Here is a 23,243-nt window from a genome sequence, read left to right on the forward strand (position 1 = left end):
ATTATCGTTGTTCCTCTCATATCTAATAATAAACAATAATCATAAGAGTTTGAAAAAAAATTTGTTTGTTAAATGTATAACTTTTTCAAGATTTATTCTTGTTTTCCGACGTGATGATTGTTTCTTGAAAAATTTATGAACATTTAGAAAGATCTGAGAAACAATAAAGATAAATGTGCGATACAGAAAAACAAAGGAATATGCAAATTGTTTCAGCTAGGCTATAAGTTAAGCAAAATAGAGAAGCAAGATCGTAGAAATTTTAAGACTACCTTTGAAACTGAAAATTTCTCTGATTTAACTAGATTGCGAGAGCAAACTCATCTGGTACGAATTTCACAATAATGTTAGAAAGCGAGAGAGATAAAATAATAAATGCTGTACATTGTTTGTAAATAATAAGCAGAGCGTCCGTCGACTATACAATTTAAGGATGCATATAGGATGTTATTATGTCGATTCATAAAATATATAATCGGATATCTGTACAACTACATTTTTCAATGAAATCAAGATTCCTAAATTAATCTTCTAAATTAAAGATCATAAATTATCTTTTAGATTATTAATCATGATAAATTACATCAGATTCTGATTCTTTTTTTTATTGAAGATATATGTGCCGCATTTATACTAATATGTAAATCACGATTAAATTGCTCATTGTATCAACAGGAAAATCAAGTAATTGAGATGGATGTGACTACATTAATATCAATTATAATATCAATATTGGCATGTGAAATGTGTGTTGTATGCATAAAACGTAACGATACATAAAACTTTCATACAAATCGTATAAAATACAAATGTGTTTATAAATTGACTACCGTGGGTTAATGACATTTCATTCATTAGTACAAAAAAGGCTGGTCATAGCTTCTGTCAAAAGATATTTATAACAATCATTAGCAAAATTATTATTCACATTCATATTTATACTGATCAAATCTATTAAATTTATTCATTAATTGCTCAGTGAATAAGTTCGATAGATATTATTGCAGATCAATAATAGATAATGAAATATCTTATTTTGTAAAACATAAATCAAAATGTTTCTATATATCTATATAGAGGTAGGGATATGATAAAGTTTTTAATATATCGATCAAGGAGATCTCTATTAGAAACCTATCAAGTCAAGTATGTAGACTATCGCTCGAATCAAACTATTAATTTTACGCAATTACTTTTATAGTTTTCAGATATCGATTTATCTTGTAGCCAATCTGTATTTTACATTTTTCATGCGGAAAAAAATGTAATAATGTCTGTGCTTATCAGTTTCTATTGACTAAACGAGTCAGTTATTTAGTAATTCATTGAATATTCTTAAACAATTATTATAAAATACTTTAAAAAAATTATACACGCGTAAATTGTTATATAGCGTAATAGTTAATGGTTTTCATAGCACATATAAATTATTCAAAAAAGCAAATCATAAAATAAATAAATTTCTAATAAAAAATAATAACAGTTGAATTCATTTTTTTTTATTAAAATAAAATTAATCTTAAAATTAAAAAATTTCAGTTTAGATTAATTTTTTCGAATTGTTAGAAAAATAAATTAAATACGTGCACTGGATTCTTTCGTTCAAACGTAAATTGGATGGTATAATTATACTATTATATTATAATTAAATTATATTATAACTTTGTATTATAATTTTGTAATTAAGAAATAGAGATGCTTGTAATTAAGCTTTATTCATCAATGCTGAATTTATTATGTAGATTATATTTTTGTTTAATCTGGATTTGCAAAATTTTCTAGTTTCTCTAAAAAAGTTCAAATTTACAATTATTATATCTCACTTTAATTAATCAAAGAGCGAACGCAGTCACTTGACACATTCATTCATCATTTTGACTCATGCAAAACGAATATGGTAAAACGTCTAAGTGGAGACAAAAAGCGGCGGAACGTAAATAAAAAACAGCAAGAAAAGAAGAACCACAAGCGACAATAGCCAATTATTTCAGCGCTAATTAAGCGACGACGTGTTCACTCAACTTTAAGCAGAGAGGCGGTATTAATTGGCACCGGAACGGTGCCCAGTGATAATTAGTTAATTCTGCTGGTGTGGCTCGATTGGCTGATGCAGCGCGCCGTAGACAGTCGTCACAGGATGCAATCATTCATGACTACCTCTGCTTAATCATCCTGCTACTTATCGACGACGAAAGAACTCCTTAGAGGCACCTTAAAGACCAGTGTGCCTACATCTTTCGTCAACTATAATTCGCACGACCTTTCTGCTTTTCTATGACAAACTTTTGCAATACGTGACCAAATTCGCTACGATGACTAGCGGACAGAGGAATAAATCCGTTGTTTATCCCGAACAACGTTACAGCTACATGCCGTGTCCATTATACGACACTGGTAAGTACATCCTGTGATCGATATTGTTTAATCTTTGATTTTTTTTCATCTTTTTCTTTCATTCTCCAATATTAGAAATGTTTATACTTTGTATAAATGGACGTGATAATGTATATGATATTCGATATTAAATAAGTTTTGTGAACAATTCTACATTCAATTTCAGAACTTTTGAGAACTCTCCTTAAATAATATTAGAAATATATTTTGTTATCATATATATAAAAATATTGTAAAATTTTTTATTCCTATTATTTCTCTATATACTTATATATAAGCTTATATATAATGCTTTTTATAATTGAGTGGATACACTAACCTATTTAATTACATGGTGTAATTAATAACGATTGGCAGGTGCTCGTGATCGATCTTTGATGTTAGTTCCTGTGAGACTCCGATACACATAATTCGATAAAATTCCGATGAATTGCAAAGCAAACTTTAAAATGTCGCGTCAATAGATGAATATAAAACATGTTTAATTTCATGTAAATAAAAATATATAAAACATTAATCAAATAATATTAATCAATATTAATCAATTTTTTATTCTTTATTTTTTATTATTTATTGTCAACATCTATCAAAATATACTTATAAGAACGATCATCTAAAACATCAGGCCACCGAATAGATGTAATTGCATTAGATAAGATTAAATAAGAGATACTCGATGAGAGATAAATGATAAACGATAAAATAAAAAAATGATAAAATAAAAAATGATTTTGTTATATTTATAATCGTTAAGTTTATGTAAAAGAGAATGAATTATTCGTATACGGGACAATTGAAAAAGTTTTATCAGCCACATCGAATTTTTTAATGTTTATAATTTAATAATTAATTTATTATTGAATACGCACTTCTATATTAGTAATTTTAATGTAAATATTATTAATATTAAAAGACTATAAAAATAAAAACATGATTAATATTAAGCGATTATAAAAATAAATTATGTATTTTATACTCATTGTTATATTTATAAATCCTAGATTAACAGTGCATTTTGTAGGACATTTTGATTTTTACAATGTTTTATAATGCTTTTTGTTTGCATACCAAAACTATATATACATATACAATATATATATATATATTAGGTGTACAACTTTGTTTCCGCCGTTTTTTTTCCGAAATTCGAGGCTTTATTGTAAAAAACTGATTATACATTTATGATTCAAAGTATTGTTCATCGCTGGCCACTACTTTCTCCCATCTTTCGGGTACGAATCTCGCGTCGAAAAAACTGGTCATCTTTTGAGGCTATCCACGAATCGATCCAATTTTTTACTTCTTCATAAGACCGGAAGTGCTGGTCAGCCAGGCCGTGTGCCATTGATCGAAACAAGTGATAGTCAGAGGGAGCAACGTCTGGAGAATATGACGGGTGGGTAGGACTTCCCATTTCAACGTTTCCAAGTATGTCTTGACCACTTTCGCAACATGGGATCGAGCATTGTCATGCTGCAAAATCACTTTATCGTGTCTCTCGTTGTATTTGTCTTTCAATGCTCGGCTCAAACGCATCAATTGCGTTCGATACCGATCGTCTGTGATTGTTTCAGTCGGTTTTAACAATTCATAATACACTACGCTGGTCTCATCAAATACAGAGCATGACCTTGGAGCCATGAATATTTGGCCGTCGACGTGGAAGCATGGCCGGGAACTCCCTATGATTTTCTGCGCTTGGGATTATCGTAATGAACCATTTTTCGTCCTCAGTCACAATGCGATGCAGAAATCCCTTCCGTCTTTGCCTTTCAAGCAGCTGTTCACAAGCAAACAAACGCCGTTCAACATCTCTCGGCTTCAATTCGTACGGCACCCAATTTCCTTGCTTCTGAATCATTCCCATGGCTTTGAGGCGTTTTGAAATGGCTTGTTGAGTCACTCCCAATGATCGTGCCAATTTTTCTTGATTTTGACACGAGTCTTACTCAAGTAATGCCTCCAATTCTTCGAAAACCTTCTCTCTTCCACCGCTATGCCGGTTTTTGACATCAAAATCACCGTTCTTGAAGCGTTGAAACCACTCACGTTCTTTCATTAATAGCGGACTCACCATAAGTATTTGAGAGCATTCGATGAGCCTCAGATTTCTTCATATTGAAGCAAAAAATAAAAATTAAAACCTCCCGCAAATGACGAGAATTTGGCTCGAGTGTGTGTGTGTGTGTGTGTGTGTGTGTGTGTGTGTGTGTGTGTGTGTACGTAAAAAAAATTCATTAAAATAATATCACATATTTAAATTTATGTATTCTATTTCCAACAGTAAGTGTTTAAAATTAAGAAAAATTAAATGTTCATATTTTATAAGGAACAGCGTTATATAGCCAATACTCGACAATTTCCGTTTTGTTCTGAAATGTTAGTTGAACGTTAGTATTTTTTGTCACACGATTGTATTAGTAATTCCTATTAAAATCGCACTCCTACATTTCATACATATTTTTTGCACGATAAGATTTATAGCATTTCGTGGAATGGAAAGCGTTGACCAGAGTGCAACGTGCTCTTAGATTAATTACACTTTCTGTTTGCGGCGTCAGTTGTTGTACTGAACTATAGCAGGAAATGACACAAATGATAAACTCTTAACCTTTGTTACAACAATCTACATTATTTTTAAAAATAATTATTAAAGAGATTTAATATGCCTAATTAGTTTGAAAAAAAAATAGATAAAATATTTAAATTTAACTTTTTATAAAATATATAACTGTTCAGTCGTAATCTTTTTAGAAAAAAAAATTATTATTGATGTATGCGTAAATAAAAATTTTTAAAAAAGTACTTAATTTGATTATCATTATATAAGAATAAAATAAACAACTCAGAATTCTGTTAGAATCCAGATTTCAATTTCATTATATAACATTACAACAATGTCAATGATTTTAATTGTTCTATTATATAATGTGTTATATAATCATTATTAGTTTCTATACACATTTTCATTTCTATACATAACTTATCTAAAATACCTGATAAATAGTCATATCCAGTGTTAATATAGCAAATCGCTAATTGGAAGTTCTAAAGTTCTAACGTTACATCATTTTCCACTTCTGCATTAAAGTTTTAATTCCTTCAAAATCTCGAAACTGTGCTGGATTAATGTGTACTATTTCCAAATTGTGTTATGAAATTTCAGGATATCATAAAACTCGAAATGTGTTGACGGCTCTGCCATAAAATGAAGTGTCGGGGGACAAGCATAATTGTCTCGCTAAAATAATGTTTGTGATCCCTAGAGTTTTTTATGTGCGAATAAATTATCGTACATCGCCAGGTGTTTATCCTCGACATGCAGATACGTAAATTTCGTGAGTGAATCTCATCTTGTTTTGTTGACACATGTCGTCCGTGAATGAAAAACTTCGGTTAGATGCAATAAGATTACAATCTAATTAGTATTCACGAATTTATAATGACATTATAATGACTAATATTCCTCACACATAATTGTATCACAAATATTATTCTGTAATATTAATTTACATATCATTTTTACAAAAAAATATTCTTTTTTTATAAAAACATCAGATAATTAAGTTGTATTAAAAATTATTTTAAATATATTAAACTTAATAATAAATCTGTACATCTCTCTCAATTAATCGGATTCTTCGTTTACATCTAAATATTATGTAATTTTAATGATTTTGACATGATTATTAAATAGGAGGATAGCTGTTATCTGAATAGTAATTCAGTGAAGCAAGTAATGATTGCCAAGGGATATGAAGCCTGCGGAACTTATCGCGGCTTGCATAATATTCACATTCTCTTCGCAAATTTAAGCAAGAACAATGAGAACTTTCATATAACAACAATTCATATATTCATATAACAATATATACAATCAATCATTTAAATTATTTGTAAATTAAATATTTAAACTATGCAATATAATAACACACATTCTTTTTTAAATAATGCATTGTAATCATAAAGTAATAACAATATTTCCCGCTTCAACTTACATTTTATATATTAACCAATCCATTAACCAAATTTGAAGTGAATGCATTTAAGATCAAGATCTATAGTAAAACCAGCGAGATTCGCAAAGTGCACTAAAATATACTCTCTATACGCATAAATTTTCTATATATTCCCCAAGACCTGGAGAATGATATTTATATATTTATGCAACATTATCGCTGCAGTGTAGTCACATTCAAACGTTTCGCAATACTGCAGTATATGTCAAGATGTTATATTTAGTGGACTTAACATATTGTATAAGGTATTATCAAAATATTTAAACAATTTCTCAAAATTATATTTTTTAGCAAAGCAAAATTAATATTACTATTTAATTAAACACGAAAAAATTTTAAAAAATTTTTAGATCAGAAAATAATTTGGCAGTTAAAATTATAGTGGACAAAGGAATTTATTCGACTTGTCTCATGCAAGAGCCAATAAAGCAGCGTTTTTGGGTTTGACACGAAAATAGAATATAATGGAAGGCGATATTGCGTATTAACCGTGACGAATTTGTCTGAAGGTGAAACGCAACAGAGAAATTAAATTAAAATCTACATTAGGCTAAAAAACGCGCCAATGTTTTTTTAATGCTTTCACATAGATAAAAATGAAATGATAAATTTGTCGATCACAAATCAGATCATGCGAGGCGATATGAAATGTCATACGCTATTTTATATGTAACATTGGATTCAACTAATGATACTTAATTTCCATTCTATAACTTCTAAGGATTATTTTTTCATACCGTTTACTGTAATAGTTATGTTATTATTTGTTTTAATGTAAAGATTTATGTATGTTAAATCTTTCTATTATGAAATAATTTAATAAAAAGAGAGAGACAAAAACAAACGATAAAAAAATTCGTTTCGCTAAAATGATAAATGTAATTTTTATTTTATTTTAAAATAATAATAAAATTTCCGTTGTTTAAATGAAAATTAATTCTATATATTCTGTACATTTTTTATATATGTTTTTTATTTACGGAAAATATGTTTGAAATGTATATTTGATAAAGGAACATCGCTTTTTTGTTACTATATTTGGAACAATGATCATATCGATATCGACTCAATATACCGATAACATTCATGTATATATAAAAAATGGTACATCCTTCCGTGAGACTAAAAGATTTGATAAAATTAAATTTCCTAAAAAACAAATTTATTTAGAAGTTATTTATAGATCTATATATCTTTCCAATGAATATACATAAAAACGGATTGGATAGCGTGCCAAATATGTCACAGGTGGTTTTATAATTAACTAATGTAAACAGGAATTATTATGAAGCATTGCAACGATAAAAATATTCAGAATAAGTTAATTAGAAAATATAATGCTTGAATTTCGTTATCGGTGCCAAAATAATTCTAAAGTGTAATAAGCGGAAATTAAAGTATGGAGTCTCTTCTATCTCTTTTTAATTTCAAAATTAAAAAGGCATTAGCTATCGAAACTTAATAACACAATTCTATTTCGCATACAAATGAAAATTCGTCTAAAAAACGCAATCAAGTAATGGATTCGATTATGCTTTTTCACGAAGTAATTAATTAAAGCAGCTTTTTGACATTTTACAAAAAAAGCACAAGATAGCTTTTACTCAAAGTATATCTATCTATTGCATTGCCTAAAAATGTTAGTCATTCCATCAGATACAGTAAGTCACAGGATGATGTCAGGTTTTCATGCAAGGTTACAAAACGCACGCAAGCTGCAATCTAATCGATGTTGTACTCGTAATTCTGAATATGTCGTAATCCGGAAAGCGAGCATGCAAATCTTTTGAATTTACTTTCTCGTTTTCCAGCGGCCAATGATCGTATAAGCGTTTATATGTCATACATCATGCTTATATTCATATAACATTCTTCACTTTACATGTGCGGATCTTTTCTATTACATATATTTTCACTTCAAATATTGTTTTGATTAAAAATTATCCAAAAAAAGAAAATATTAAAGAAGATATTAAAAAAAAAACAATATATAAAGAAAATATTTAAAAATATGTCTTTACTTCAAAATCATACAATGTATTAACAAAAGGAAATTTAAACTAGGCGAAGGTAGAAGATTCCCGCATGCTTTCAGAAGTAATGTCTCACAGAAATTTGAATAAAGTACACGGACAAAGTGATCGAAATGCCTTGCGAACTATCGAAGTGTCACAATACAATGGCGCAACTCCAGCAAATTCCTTGATCGAAGTCGATCGATCTTTCGTTGACACTTCCAAATCGATTTCCAAGCGTCGTTCAAGCGATTTGCGCCAATACGAACCGTCTGTCACGTTAAATACCTTGAGATATTCATAGTCCTACCATATCACCGTCTCGCTATTAATACCTTGAGACAATTTTAGTTTTCAAATGTATGCCAAGAATAAACACACAGTTATGTCGCGACACTTAAATGTAAATATAACGGTAAATTTTATCTCTCTGAAGAAGTTCAATCATGAAGTCAAAAAATCAAGCAAAGCAGACATCGTCAAATCACTTAAATTCGAGACCAATTATGTCTGACAATTTAAAGTTTCTACAGAAATATTTTACTATTCTTTGTAATCTCTACCAGACCACACGAATAGGGAAGACCAAGTAGTGAGATAATATAATAAGAAATAGAATAAAGTAAACATACGATGAAGTCTCTAATGTGAAAGAAATAAATTGAAGTACTTCTAGCAATACACATTCCAGAATTGTCTTATTGGAATGAAATGTGTGCCAAGTCGGTAACTCGAAGTATAAAAGACTATGAAATGCAACAATCGTGATAGTTGAGTAGGCAGTTTTCGTTTTCGATTCTTTGTTTCAACATGCACGTTGTAACTATTGACCCGCGAAAAGGGAAAAAAGTTACCTTGTCTGTCAGTCACGAACTGTGTGATTCTTGGCAAGCAAAGAACGACGGACGACGTCAGAAAAATTCCGTAGTGAAAAATAGAAGTTCCCCGCTAAATTCGTGACCAGAATCACTTACAAATTTATCACTTACAAAAATGTTACGTTTGCCGATATAATACAAAAAGAATATCATTATTGTCGAATTTAATACGTTTTTAATGCAAGATATTCATGCTAAATAATTAAATAATAATTATATCACTTTAATTACGGAATTTTAATTGGATAATAATAAAATCATTACATTTTAATTATCGATCTAGTTATCTAATTATTTATTATGTCACTTTCAAATAATATGATTACCTTTACTTTACATATTCAATAAAAAAGAATACACTTGATTCTTTCGTCTTATAAATTAACTTTCATGAAGATACGTATCAAACTATTTTATATTCTATAAGCACTACTGCGAATAATTTTTTTCAATTCAACTCACGGATTAAAGTTGAAACCGTGACGCTAATAGATAGAGTTCTACGATATGCGAAAGAATGCGCTATTATTTGTGATAATCGATTCTTTTAAAACTTTTTTTATTGGAATAATAAACATTGCTTCGCAGATATTCATATCAAATTTCCAAAATGTCACATTTCTGTAATTAGCGCTGTAATTAATTATATGGATATTTAGGACAATACGTGTACATACACGAAAATCTAGTCGGCAAATAAACACTTAGTCGTACGTTTAATTCGCCATTACTCACGTAAAATGTAAAACATTGTAAATTAATTGACATTTAAATAAAGATTTTCGTATTTTGATTAATCTTTTTCTTTAACGGATCGAATTTTAACAATTCTTATTCTAAAAATTCCTACACATTTGTGTTTATTCCATTTGTGTTTATTTCAACAATTCCTACAATTCCTACATTGAAAATGAATTGAACACAATAAATAGTTTTATATATTGTTTATATTTAAATTATCCGAATAAAGAATGCAGAACGTTGTCGAGAGTCTTTAAGTTGATCAAAAGAAAATGCGAGATATCTATAATAGATAATTCGAATATACATTAAGAGCTTGACTTTATCTACTGTGATTTTACGAGCGTGATAAGAAGCGTTTGCACATTAGTGAATCCAAAATCGCGTTTTCGGCTTTCGGAGTCTAATTTAGTGAAAATTCATGACGTCTTTGTTCTGTTCTCCACATAATCGCCCTCCCTTATAATCACATAGTGTAAGTTTCACATTATTTCTTTTATTTTCTATGTAATGTTTGTTTCATTATAAAAAGTATAAAAGCACAAATTAATTTTGATAGAAACATTATATTATATATAAATTAATTATATTAAAATATTATTTCATTAAATATAAAATTTCTTTTGAAAATTTTTTCAACATCACAAGAGCTTTAATTTTAAATCTATTAAAAATGCTGCCAGAAATGAATATCCTTATTCAGGCAGGTAAAATAATATTTTCTTCAGAAACGGATACGATAGCATCATTTCATATTATACGATTCATTAAAACCAAAATTTCTAATTTGATCGCGAGCGTCTCAAAGTTCTTGTCTGCGCCAGAATGCTTCTAAAATAGATATTATCATCGCTAATGATGCTCGCCAAATGCGACGACGCGCAATAACTTAGTCGCTTCTCCGACAACAAAAAGATATTATCGGAATTACATACGAGAGCAATTACTTCGCGAATCGTGAATTAGGCAGGAATCGCGTAGCGACTCCCACGTGTCTCGTGTCTCTAGTTGCGGCGCGTCGCGGGGGACCGCGGTTTCCTCGACCCTGAGGAGCGTCGCGACGCCTCGTGCACGTCTCAGTGCAAAAGTGCCGTTCACCAGAAGTGCGCCGTCGGAGCCTCCACTCCATTCTGCCATTCCTCTCACTCTATCTCTTCTCCGTGCTCTTCAAAGAGAGAAACGCGATAGCACGCGCTTTCACTTGAGTCAACATCGCGAGTGCGTTTTCAGAACTGTATCCACCCTCGACTCCAAGTAGCACAAAGGCAATCGCGCTGGCACCGCATGTCTGGATCAAGCGCAAGCTCAGACAAGCAGAGATAATAACCTTCATGGAGGGACCTTGACGTATCACCGTCAAGGCACACATCGTGTTACAGTGAATATTTCAATACAGTATCGATCTACCGCGTGTAAAATACGTGTGTGTCGTGAGTGTCTGTGCTCTGCTCTGAAATCCCGTGTCGTCGTAGTGTTTTCTCCGTAGAAAAAGCCTTCCTTTCATCTCGCGCTATGTATATTGATATACCATTGTATGCATTGTCATCCTGTCATCCTGTGAATCCGCCTGTCACAATAGAGTGCGTGCGTCCGTGTCACGCGTGTGAATATTTCAACGTATTATCGATCTACGGATCGATCGCGGAACACGTGTTCCGTGAGTATCAGCGTGATACCGATCATTCTTATCATCTCGTAATCCTGTGATCTATAATCCTGTGATCAATGTTACCTTGAATTTTTTACGCGGTGAAAAACTACCCGAATGTCAACAGACTACCTGAAGTAGTAAGATCGCGGTTTGCACACGGCACTATCTTTATCGAATCGCAAGATCAAATTACATTTTTATTTCAAAGTTAAGAAGTTAATTTTCGCATAAAAACACAAATAAAGTCGCTCATTTCAGTCACGGTATTTAAGTACGAAACTGATCCAAATGTCACGGCATGACCGTCACGCCGTTTGTTTGCGTTACCGCAGAGACGCCCGAATCCGAACTTTTCCATCTAATCGCGTGTAGTGTGAATATTACAATACGAAATCGATCGATTGCAACACATGTTTCATAAATGCCTCTGTACAACTTGTCGTGACTTTATTTTTCTTCGTCTGTCTACTGAATCAAGTAAAACGCATCAATGCCAATGAATATATCCGATATATTTCTTTTTAAGTATCTAACGAAAGAAATTACGTATTGAAATTGTGCGGAACAAAGTTTAAACTCCCCGGACGAACGCTGCAGTCATTAATGTCGGAAACATAAATAGAAAAAAGTTCTTAACAACCGTCATTTTCTATTATTCCATGCTTTATCCTTGCAACGTGCGCCTGTGCACTCACGCCAATCAAGTTTCTTATGAATATTTCAATATAACATCGATCTACAGAAGCTAAGCAGATATTCCGAGTATTCGCTCTTTTATAGCGATAACGTCATTGTTTCCGATGCGTTGCATAATCGCGATATAATTCCATGCAGTTTATACGTAAGATAACTTTCTATCACCCTTTCATCGCGGAAGATTAAATATTGAATAAATAATTGCAGCAACGCATCCACTTCTTTTTTTATTACGACTCATTATTTCTCATATATTTATAGCTTATCAAATTATTATATTCATATGAAAATATATTTCCTATATTATAATTTTATTACTTTACGCACGACAAACCAACATTTTTCATTTTATCGCGGATTTAATGCTTGAACGTTCTTTATATGAATATTTAATACGGTTCAACTATGTGTATTATCCATCGATTATATACTTTTACCCATTTTCCTGCTTTCGTTCTCGTCGTATAATAGTGCATTCATTTATCACTCACTGTGTTCTCATTATGTTGTAAAAAATATTCATGGATCTTTAGAATGTTCCCTATGTATAATTACAGCTTTTAATCAACTGTGAGTTTTATGTCGGTGTTGTCTCGCTCGTAATGGCATTCCGACAGCGATGATAGACGACCATCTTGCCCTTGTACATATTATCGCGAAGACAGCTGCTCGCTTCCTTCCTTCGTAAAACTTCGAAATTTGCATGTTTGACCGATTCTGCTTCCTTCAATAGTCGCAGCTGTTAATGATTGGTCAAGATAGTGTGACTATCGAAATTTCGTAAGAAAATATTTATAACTTTCGAATATAAAGTTCTCTTTTTCGAAGTAAAAAAATTATTATCGTATTAAGAACGTTTTGTACTGTTACAGAAAAAAATTAAACTCATGATGAAATTAAAATAATTGATCGGAATTTAAAAAAATACCAAAAAATTTTCTTGCTCGGCTCAGTCCTTTATCTTGTCTTTTTAATTTTTAAAAAGATTCGTTTGAAATTCGATTGTTAAAATGGCTTATTGTAAAATTATGATATACGAGTATGTTAAAATAATAAAAATAAAAAGAAAATATTCAATTCATAATTTAACACTAAAGTGATTTTTAAAAAAATAAAGAGTGATAAACAATCTTGGATTAATTTAAGTCAACTTAGTGTTGAATTTTAAAATATTTGTAAATGATAAGTAGAATAATTGTAGTTAAAACATGATTAACATTTCGTGTCTAACACTTAAAATTTAATTAGTTATTATAATGACAAATTAGATTATAATAATAAATAATGATTAGAATAATTCTTAATATTTATATAATAATTACATATATGTTCACAGCCACACTTTATGACAGTAATGATACAGCACTTTAGTATAAATCCAGGGATAAATCTTGATCTCGGCACTTGTTTTACTACCAAGAAAAGTTGAATTTTCTCCATGGTACGTGACTCGATAGTAAAACAAGATTAGAGGATTTTGTAGAAACGAGAGATAAATTTCAGTAGTTCGTTGCTACAGCATTGCAGCATTCGCGCAATTTGTTTTTCTCGTACGTAATTAGTAACTAAAACGTTTAGCCAATTGAACCATTCGCTTGTTTGTTTCAAATGAAGTAGATATTTCCTTACTCTTATAATTTTTTACAACTCATACATTTAGATTAAAAATCAATAAATCGTACGCACAATTCATACATGATTAGAATATATTAAATTATAATATGTCAATAACTTCAAATTTTCATCATTTTTGTTTTATATATTTTTAATTTTCAATTTCGAAATGTTTGAACATACTATATTACAATTAAATGGATATAAAAATGATGCTGCAGCGAAATTTATTAGAAAACCTTTCCTATTTAGATATTCTAACATTTTTTAAGAACATTTATACGTCACTTTTATTGCAACATTTATGTAAGAAGTAGAAACGACAATCTTGAGTTCAATAACTAAAATAAACTCACGGTCACGTACCTCTTCCTATAACTATAGATCAAATAAAATAGTAATACATTCACCTTATTAACTTAATTGTTGTACACAGCAATCATCAGATACGCGTTCAAAGAAAAAATTTAAGCAGAAAAAACTTAATCTCATTTCCCACTAATATCGAAAAACTGATCCTAGAATACTGGAATACTCCTAAAATCGATCTTAAAGTATGTGTATATCATTGGAAAATTATTCGAAAAATGTACGCTGTAAACTTTAACTATCGAATCAAATGTTTTAGTAAATACTTTTGCATATTTCAAAAAACGTTTTTAAAATTTAAGTACTGTAAAAATAATATTCCAGCAAAATTCCTCAGAAAATTATTTTCATAAAAATATTATATAACAATATTATATATTTAAAAATTATATGATGGAAATTAAAGCATCGTTAGTATATTATTAATATCAAGAATAGCAGTTAGTATTTTAAGATATGAGGAGATTTTATTCATCAGATGATTATAGAAAATCTTCTTGGCAGTGCAACCAATATATTCTAAAAATATTGAAAAAATAAGAATCAATATGAATTGCAATCTTTTACCTTTGTCATTATCAAGTAAAATATTGAGCATTAAACTGAATCGCAAGTAATCTCTTGTTTTCACGCATTTTACCTTGCATATATCTGTGCTGCCGTGACAAAGCAGTATACTTTAAATCAATCGAGAGACTCGCTATTAAAGCTTGTGTCGTTTCTACGACGAGACAGTTCTCCCACGAAGAGGCAAACGTTAGTTGACGCGCGCATTACTCGTGCCACTTTTAATCCGACGTTGTGCGTTACTACTTTGCGGTTAAAATTTTCATTTTTCATTTTTATAAATTTAATTTTTTGAAAAAGTGAAAATATTATTAAGCATATTTAAACCGAAATTTTTAATGTAAACTGTATAAACAATGAAATATTAAATAGCGTGGATTATTTTTAATAAAAGCAAAAAAATATATTTAATATTACTTAATATTCAAAATACTATATAAATGGATATTTAATTGTTAAATATTAAAAATAATATTAAAATTAATGGATATTATAACCGCAAAAGACTGATACGAATTTTATTATGTCATTATTTAGAATGTACTGAACTAGAAGATTATATAAAAAGAATTTATGTATGAGTGATTATCTTGTGCAACAAAATTATCGTTATCTTTTTCGATGATCTCGGTTTCAATCAACAACTTGATTTTATCAAGATTACAAAGGCGCATAAGATACATGCATAAAATAATAAAGCACTGTTCCAAATCAAAAAACGAATTGCAACAGTGTTTTCAAATAAAAAAATCAAAATAATCAAAAGTTCTATGCTTTAAATCGTTAAATGTTTTCCGATTTTCGTAATGTTTCGCTCAGGCGCCACAGTAAAATTTATTCGAAAAGTAAAAAAATTGACGTGACACAAACGATTCGCGATGTTCGCGTTCATTCAGTTTTGACAAATTACATATTTATTTATTCTCTATCAGTTATATTATATATATTAAACTCCTCAATTAATTATTAAAAAATCATTCTTTTAAATCAACTTTAGATTTTCTCTAATTTATAACAAAATTCTGTTGATATTTATCATATATTTTCGAACATATAATAAGAAAAAATAGAGAACATACACATGTACAAAACGTATCTAAAGAATATTTACAATATATAATCATTTAAGAATATTAAAACATATATTAAATTATGAAGAGAATTCTGTATTAAACTTTAATTATCATTCAAATTATCGCTCAGATCGTCCAAAGTGGATTTAAGATAGCCTTGGCTGCATTCTAGGCATGAAATGACTTGGAAAGACTACAATCTGTACTCACATATGTAAGTTTCGGAGGAGGTAATTTTCAAAATTTAAACTAAAAAAATTTAAACTAATTTGCAAATTTTAAACTAAAAGTTTCATAAAGTTTTTAATTAGATACGTATAACATATAGTGAATTCTAATTTTTTGGTTTTTTTTTTCTTTAATTAAACTTCCTTGTACAAGCTTGTATTCGTTTACATCTTTATGATATTCTTTTAAAATTCTTTAACAATTTTAATTTTCCTTAATCCTTCTTATTTAATCCTCTTTATTCAATGTTTTATTTGCATCTTCCTTTTTCTAGATAAATGCTTCATACCTTAATTTTTCAATCTTTTATGTGTATAATCCTTCTTATTTTTTTTTATTTTTTGATCGTTTTTCTTAGTACAGTCTTAGTACAGTCTTATTTTTAATTTTTCTTCTATTAATTTCCTTTTTCAATCCTTTTTTCTAATATTCTTTTTAGAATCGAATTAAAAATTAATAATAATAAAATTCCTTTCATTGTGAAACATTTTTTAAATTAATAATCAATTTAAATTAATAATCAATTAATAATATCATTTTTTAAATTAATTTAAGCCGGGCAGTAACAATTATGCGTGCTAATCTTCATATAATTAAATATTTAATATAAAAATTTAATATTGCATCTGCTGTATAATATTATTTTTACAGTAATGCTGATATTATTATCAATTTGACAAAAGTCTTAAAATTAAAATGTTGACACTTAAACTTACTTTCATTTAAAGAAATTTTTATGTATATACATGTAATGCGTACTTTACTTATTCTCAGTATTTTGGAGTCAAGCGTCGATTATCCTTCGAAAAGTTCCACCGAAATCGCGCGGTAAAAGATCGTTACTATTCTTCTTGTTCGACCTAGATCAACTACGTGAGTGCTTTAGAACTACACGGCAGCAGGAAGTCGGTAAAAGTTAAGTGCACCGACCATTCGCTGCCGGGGTTCACTGTCAGTGCCATCGCACGAGCAGTTTAAATCCCAATCCCAATGTCGTCCGACGTTGCAACATGTCGGTTTCTTCTGTGTTTGAGCGCGACATCATATGCCCAAGTTGGCATTTGTAACGTGTCAAGATTGTTGTACTCGTAGTATATTTCGCCATGAGTTAACGAATCAGCGTGTCCAGAATCGTATGAAAAAAAAAGAAAAAGAAAAAAGAGAAAACTTTTATCGGAGAGCTCATAAAGTTTAATATGAAATCGTTTAATGAGACTTAGGAAAGAATTAAAAAAAAAAAAACGCTAAAACACCCTCGTATCCTCTTGTGATTGTCGCGCACCGCCACCACCACCACTGCCTCTCTTCCACGCGCATTCTCGAGCACTCGTCGAATCGACCGAGCGTATCAAATGGTCGAGTAGAAGTTAAAAAAAAAAGCCGAGAAAAATAACACACATACACACCACGAGAAATACGTCGACAGCGACCTGAGATCGTGTATCGAAGTCAGTCATGAATCTTATGTTCCGCAAGAACTTCGGCGAGAAGGGACTCGGTGGTGGCGGACTAGGTGGAGGAGGACTAGGGGAAGTTCGTCCTACCCTGAGCACCACTACTTACGGGACCAGCGGGGCCTCATTCGGCCAGATAGGAACGCGTTTTGGCGCTACGCGCGGTGGTATCGGCCAGTCAGTGGTCAGTAGCGTACGTGGACCCGTACGACGCAGCCGGGAATTCGGAAACTTTCCGTCAATGGGCGATCACGAGCACCAGGCACATGGCTATCGTACTCACTTATTCCTATCGCCGCCTGCAGGTGGGGCACTCGGTTCACCACCCGAAGAACCGGGCGAGCGATTAGGTCCTCCGCCACGTCGTAATTCGGGCCCCCATGTAATTAAATGGGGTGGAGTTGGGTCTGTCAATTCCACGCAGGGTCAAACTGGCAATCAGGCCAGAAGAAAGCAAAATCAGATCGGTCAACAGAAAGAATCTTCCGACTCACCAAGCCCGACTGCGTCTAGGCAGGTGAGTTTAAAATCCGTAAGAAACTCGAAAAGACCAAGAAAATAATTTGGATCTTTTAAGACGTACAAGAGTAGATTGTTATGTCGTTTATAAAAAATAATTAAAAATGATAAAATTGTATCGCATGGAGACAAAATATACTAAATTTAGTATTTTAATAAATATTTATTTGAACAGTACTAACTGATTATTTACTTGATAAATATTTACTCAAAAAATGATAATTAAATTAATAGTTCTTGTACCAATAAATATATCTAAATTATCTATTAGTAATAAGGTTCATAAATTTCAGAAAAACAAAGAAAAAAGAGTGCTACGAGCCAAAAATTATTAAAAAAAACAAAAGGAAATAAAAATGTTTTAAGTTAAAATTTTAATAAAGAATGCTAGCAATAGACGTTTTGATCGCGATTCTTCTCAAGCTTTTTATGTTTGTATGTATCAGCGTTTACATTAGAGAGCGAAATTATTGTATTATGTTTTGTTTATTTTCCAACCGTTATTTATTATGTATGTTTTTATTATTGAGAATGATCCGATCGAAATGTCTATTGCTAGCATTCTTTATTAAAATTTCAACGTCGTGTGGTTTTGGTTTAACAACATTTCTAATTAAGATTTCTTCTTATTTTAAAATCATCTAAATTTTTTTTTAAATGCCTAGCAATATAGAATATTTCAAAAAAGATAAAAAAACAGAGGAGTAAGTATTTCAATTTATCTATTTGTTAATCTAGAGAAAAACTTGTTAAATAACAGTAAATTCATACTGGCGTACGATGTGAAATAGCACGCTAATAAACTATCAAGTGTATTTATCTCGTAATGTAAGTCACGCACGGAAAACTGTTGTAACATTGTTAACTGTGGTACTCTGTATTTAAGCTTAATTATAGTCATTTCCTACACAATCGACTAAAACTGAATTATTAATCTACAATCGCTCTTTTCGACGTTAAAATTATTCTATTTAACAAGAATATTGGCGGGTTGTCTCTCGGTTGTTCGTCCAATATATCTCGTTACCTCAAACTGTCATCTACATAAGCGCAAGGAACTTTAACATTACAGAATGAACAGGCCAATTTACCATCTAATAAATTAGTTATAAAAAACACAGTTATAAAAAATTTATAACAATTATTCAATAACAACTTTACTTTGTAATTTATACATCATTTTAAAAATAGAAGATAATTACTTTTTCAAAAATTAGGCGTGCGTGTAAATAATTTTGTGATTTATTATAAATGCAATTAAATTAATTCTACGCTGAAATATACATTTCCTATCATAGAACAAAATTAGTCATATTCCCTTAAGAATAAAAGAATTAGCTAAGAAATTAAACGGATATTAATATAATAAATCTCGAGGGAGAGAGCTTCTTGGCAGACTAATCGCTTTCCATTGTCGTTATTGAACCAAGTATTATATCGCCATTTCTCACAATAGGCTACGAGAATAGCGAAAAATTTTGCAATAAAGTAAAATTACGGAGGAAATAGAAGACCGTTTATAAAAGGGAAGACATAAAGTAGAACTTACGCAAACGACACGCAAAGTCGCTATCTTGTTACAAGTCATGGTAAATCCGAGAACATGCCATAAATTCCTAACAGCGTAAATGTTCGATAATTAACAACTATCGTTTACTATCAGCCCATCTGAAACCCGCCCGTATTGCATTCCATCAGCATGTTTTCGTAAACGTTCAATACATTGTATTATATACATGAGAAGAGACATTTTCGGGCCAGTAAGTATTTTATGATGTAATGAATCTCACTGCTTGGTCCGTAAACAGGAGTGTGATCAGGAATTCAGAGTATATTATTTTGTCCTTGTTGTTCATTGAATATTAAACATAAATAAAATGATACCTAAGTACAATCGAGTGAAATTTTTAAACACAGTTTTAATAATAGAGATTAGAAAGTATGTACACTGAGAAAAAAATATAGTTAATTTTAATAAATATTTAGTTCAATACTGCCAACTAAACATTTACTTACAGTAAGTAAATATTTGTTCAATAAAAAAAATGATTGTTAAATCAAATTAACATTTCTTGTATAAAATAAATATATCTTTATATTTAATAAATATTTAGTTGGCAGTATTCAACTAAATATTTATTAAAATTGACTATATTTTTTTTCAGTGTAATAATAATACCTAATGTTTCATGTTTTACGTATTGGTGTTCTTAATTGATTATGAAATTGAAAAATAACAATAATTTTAACAAACTTGTTAAATTATTAGTATTAATTTTAAATTTAAAAATGTATTAAATTTTAATAAATATTTGTTTAAACAGTATTAACTAAATATTTATTAAATGTAACGTATTTATTTGGTACAACAATAATTTAATCATAAGTTTTTTCTCGAGTAAATATTTACTGTAAATAAATGTGCACTACTGAAAAAAATACATTAAAATTTAATAAATTTTTTTCTCAGTGTAACATTAAGCAATTCTACACTGTCTGTCACACATTTAGCCCAACGTTATCATAATTATCATAATTAAACTTAGAAATGCATCAATAAAAAATATTGGAGGTATATGACAGGAATATGTAAAATTTTTCATAAATCCCCTGTTAAACTTCTTGCATGATCGAAAAGAATGTGCTCAAAATGCGAGAGATATAAGTGCGGAAATTCACGATTGAAGTATTGCTGCGGCTTTCATGGTCTGACAAAGACTGCAGTATCGTGCAATAACCTGTGACCTTTATGATGTGCAGCGTGGACATTTACCATCATGTGTACTGAATGCAATGTAATTAAATATCCAAACACGCATATTGACACATTTTTTCTGTGTATTGATTGAACTTGTGAATGCAGGAAATGCATTCCAATGCAGAAAACACTGTCAACGTACATTACGTACTGCAATATACAGAAAGTATTTGCACTTTAAAGGTGTCTATAAACAAAATGAGCATGATTTGCTAATTAATTTTATGTTTTCCATTTACTTAAAATTAATGTATATATAATCAAATATTTATTGTTTAATAGTTTATTGTAATCTCGTGTATTACAAATTCGCAAAGACAAAATAAAAAGAGATGTCAAATGATTTTCTCCACACAAAAATAAAATAAATTATAAATTATAGATATGTTCAATAAGTAGAGAATATAATTAATTATAAAATTATAAAGTTCAATCAAATTGAAAATTACAAAATTTCATTGAAATGTCATAGCATAAATTTAATTTACAATTAACGAATGAATTGAAGTATTTTAAATTATCCGTTTTTAAGATAAAAAAATATAATCATAAATAAATAATATATAATATAATAATATATAATATATAATATAATAATAAATAAATTTAATAGATAAATAAATTTCTTAATAATCTTTTTTACATTTTTTTCAAGATATAATATTTTTTTCTTATTGTAGAAATATAAATATATTATATAAAAAATCCATTTTAAGAAATACATTATCTTCGGAAAAAAAGAGTATAAAAAGTTTGTGATTTAATGACGCGTTGGCAAATTAATTTGATTATATCTGGCATTATATATATATATATATATGCTGTTTGTTTATGCTGTATGCACCTTTAGCATGTTGAGGATTGAAAAAAATACAGTAAACACTTCCCAATGGAACCATTATTGTGAAATAGTCGCCATTCGGTGCCTTTAATTAATGTATTATATAGCAATGTGTGTGACATTCGGAATTTAACAGCTGTTTGGAATAAGCTAATACAGTAACCACAATGTAATGCATGAATCGAGTTTGTTTGTAACTGTAGATAATTAAACCTTTAGTTGTACTGTTTTAATTTAATTATCAAAGTAAAATTATCTGTAAGTATAATTATATAGTAAGTCAGATATAAATGTGGTGCGTATCGTGCGTGCGAACGCAATGCAAGTAGAATAATTACTACAACGTTATGCGACATACTATTTTTATACACTAAACAGCATGCAAATTGTTATTGATCGTGGAAGTTTTTCGCCGCATGTGTATTTCGCACAATATTAACGATGTGCACACATGTATTTCCTATGCACTGTTGCAATGTATTAAATAATTCATAATATGCACATCTCTGTACATAGAAAAACATGAAAGGTCTTCTTGTAATAATTTTAGCGAAAACATAGAAATGTACGATAAGAATAATTTTAATAATAAAGTTGATTAGAATATTATGATAAAAACTAAAGTTTTATTTTTTATAATAAATAAAAATAAATAAATAAATTATTGTTCTTCTAAAATGTATCTTCTCGGTGTATTCTACTCAGTTCTACTTTATAAAAAATGATGTCTCACGCTTGCCGACCGCGGGATGAAAAATTACGAAGCGATGTGATCAATCGCTAACGTCGAGTGCACTTGCAAAATTGACATGCAATGTAAATCGCATTGCAACTTTGAACGTGAGCAATAAAGTTGTCAGGTCTACGAGACTTTACGTGAAACGGTGGAAAAAATGGCGAGCCGAAACTACGACGATAGTCTGAGCTTTGACGCAAGTAGTAAAAGACAAGTCGAGTCGGACTCGAGCGCGTACGTGCAAACACTGGCAGCGACTTTCTGCCTATACCCACGGCCTATTTTCATTTTATTTGGGCACGTATTACCTTGACATCTTTACTATTACTGCTATAAATGTATTTGTGAGATATGTCTATGCTCGTAAATTTACTGCACATGTTGGGATACCTCTCAGCGCTTTCATTTTTAATCCTGTGAAGATGATCTACAATCTCATAAGCCGACATCGATTCTTTTAAGCGTAGTGAAGAGATAGTTAAAGAAAATAATGTAAAATTTATTTTGTATTTGTAAATATATAATAAAAAAGAAAAACAATCATCTTTCTCTCATTAGAAAAATTTATAACAACATCGTTAATCTATTCATACCGATCTTATGAAATCATGTTACTATTGCAGAAATAAAGATATTTTAAAATGTAAATATTTTTAGATACATTTAATAAAAATAAATATATTAATAATT

General features: G+C 29.9%; 1 protein-coding gene across 6 annotated transcripts in view; it reads left to right on the forward strand.

Annotated features, from left to right (window-relative positions):
* The first annotated feature begins 2,324 nt into the window (after positions 1 to 2,324).
* The window catches only part of LOC108687052, a 28,125-nt gene continuing 7,206 nt past the window's right edge, over positions 2,325 to 23,243 (forward strand). For 2 of the 6 annotated variants that reach the window (XR_001931735.1, XM_018192651.1), the window contains exons 1-4: positions 10,993 to 11,425; positions 13,731 to 13,835; positions 16,148 to 16,231; positions 17,020 to 18,216. Coding sequence is in view for 5 of the 6 variants with exons in the window: in XM_018192651.1 (XP_018048140.1) it covers positions 17,701 to 18,216 (516 nt within the window). In the remaining variant the exon portion in view is untranslated. Of the gene's footprint in view, positions 2,395 to 10,992; positions 11,426 to 11,686; positions 11,705 to 12,951; positions 13,175 to 13,730; positions 13,836 to 16,147; positions 16,232 to 17,019; positions 18,217 to 23,243 lie in introns of those variants that run through there. The other 4 variants (XM_018192653.1, XM_018192654.1, XM_018192656.1 and 1 more) reach the window with 4 other exon arrangements.

The sequence above is a fragment of the Atta colombica genome, unplaced genomic scaffold (genome assembly GCF_001594045.1).
Source record: "Atta colombica isolate Treedump-2 unplaced genomic scaffold, Acol1.0 scaffold198, whole genome shotgun sequence".
Classification (NCBI taxonomy): domain Eukaryota; kingdom Metazoa; phylum Arthropoda; class Insecta; order Hymenoptera; family Formicidae; genus Atta; species Atta colombica.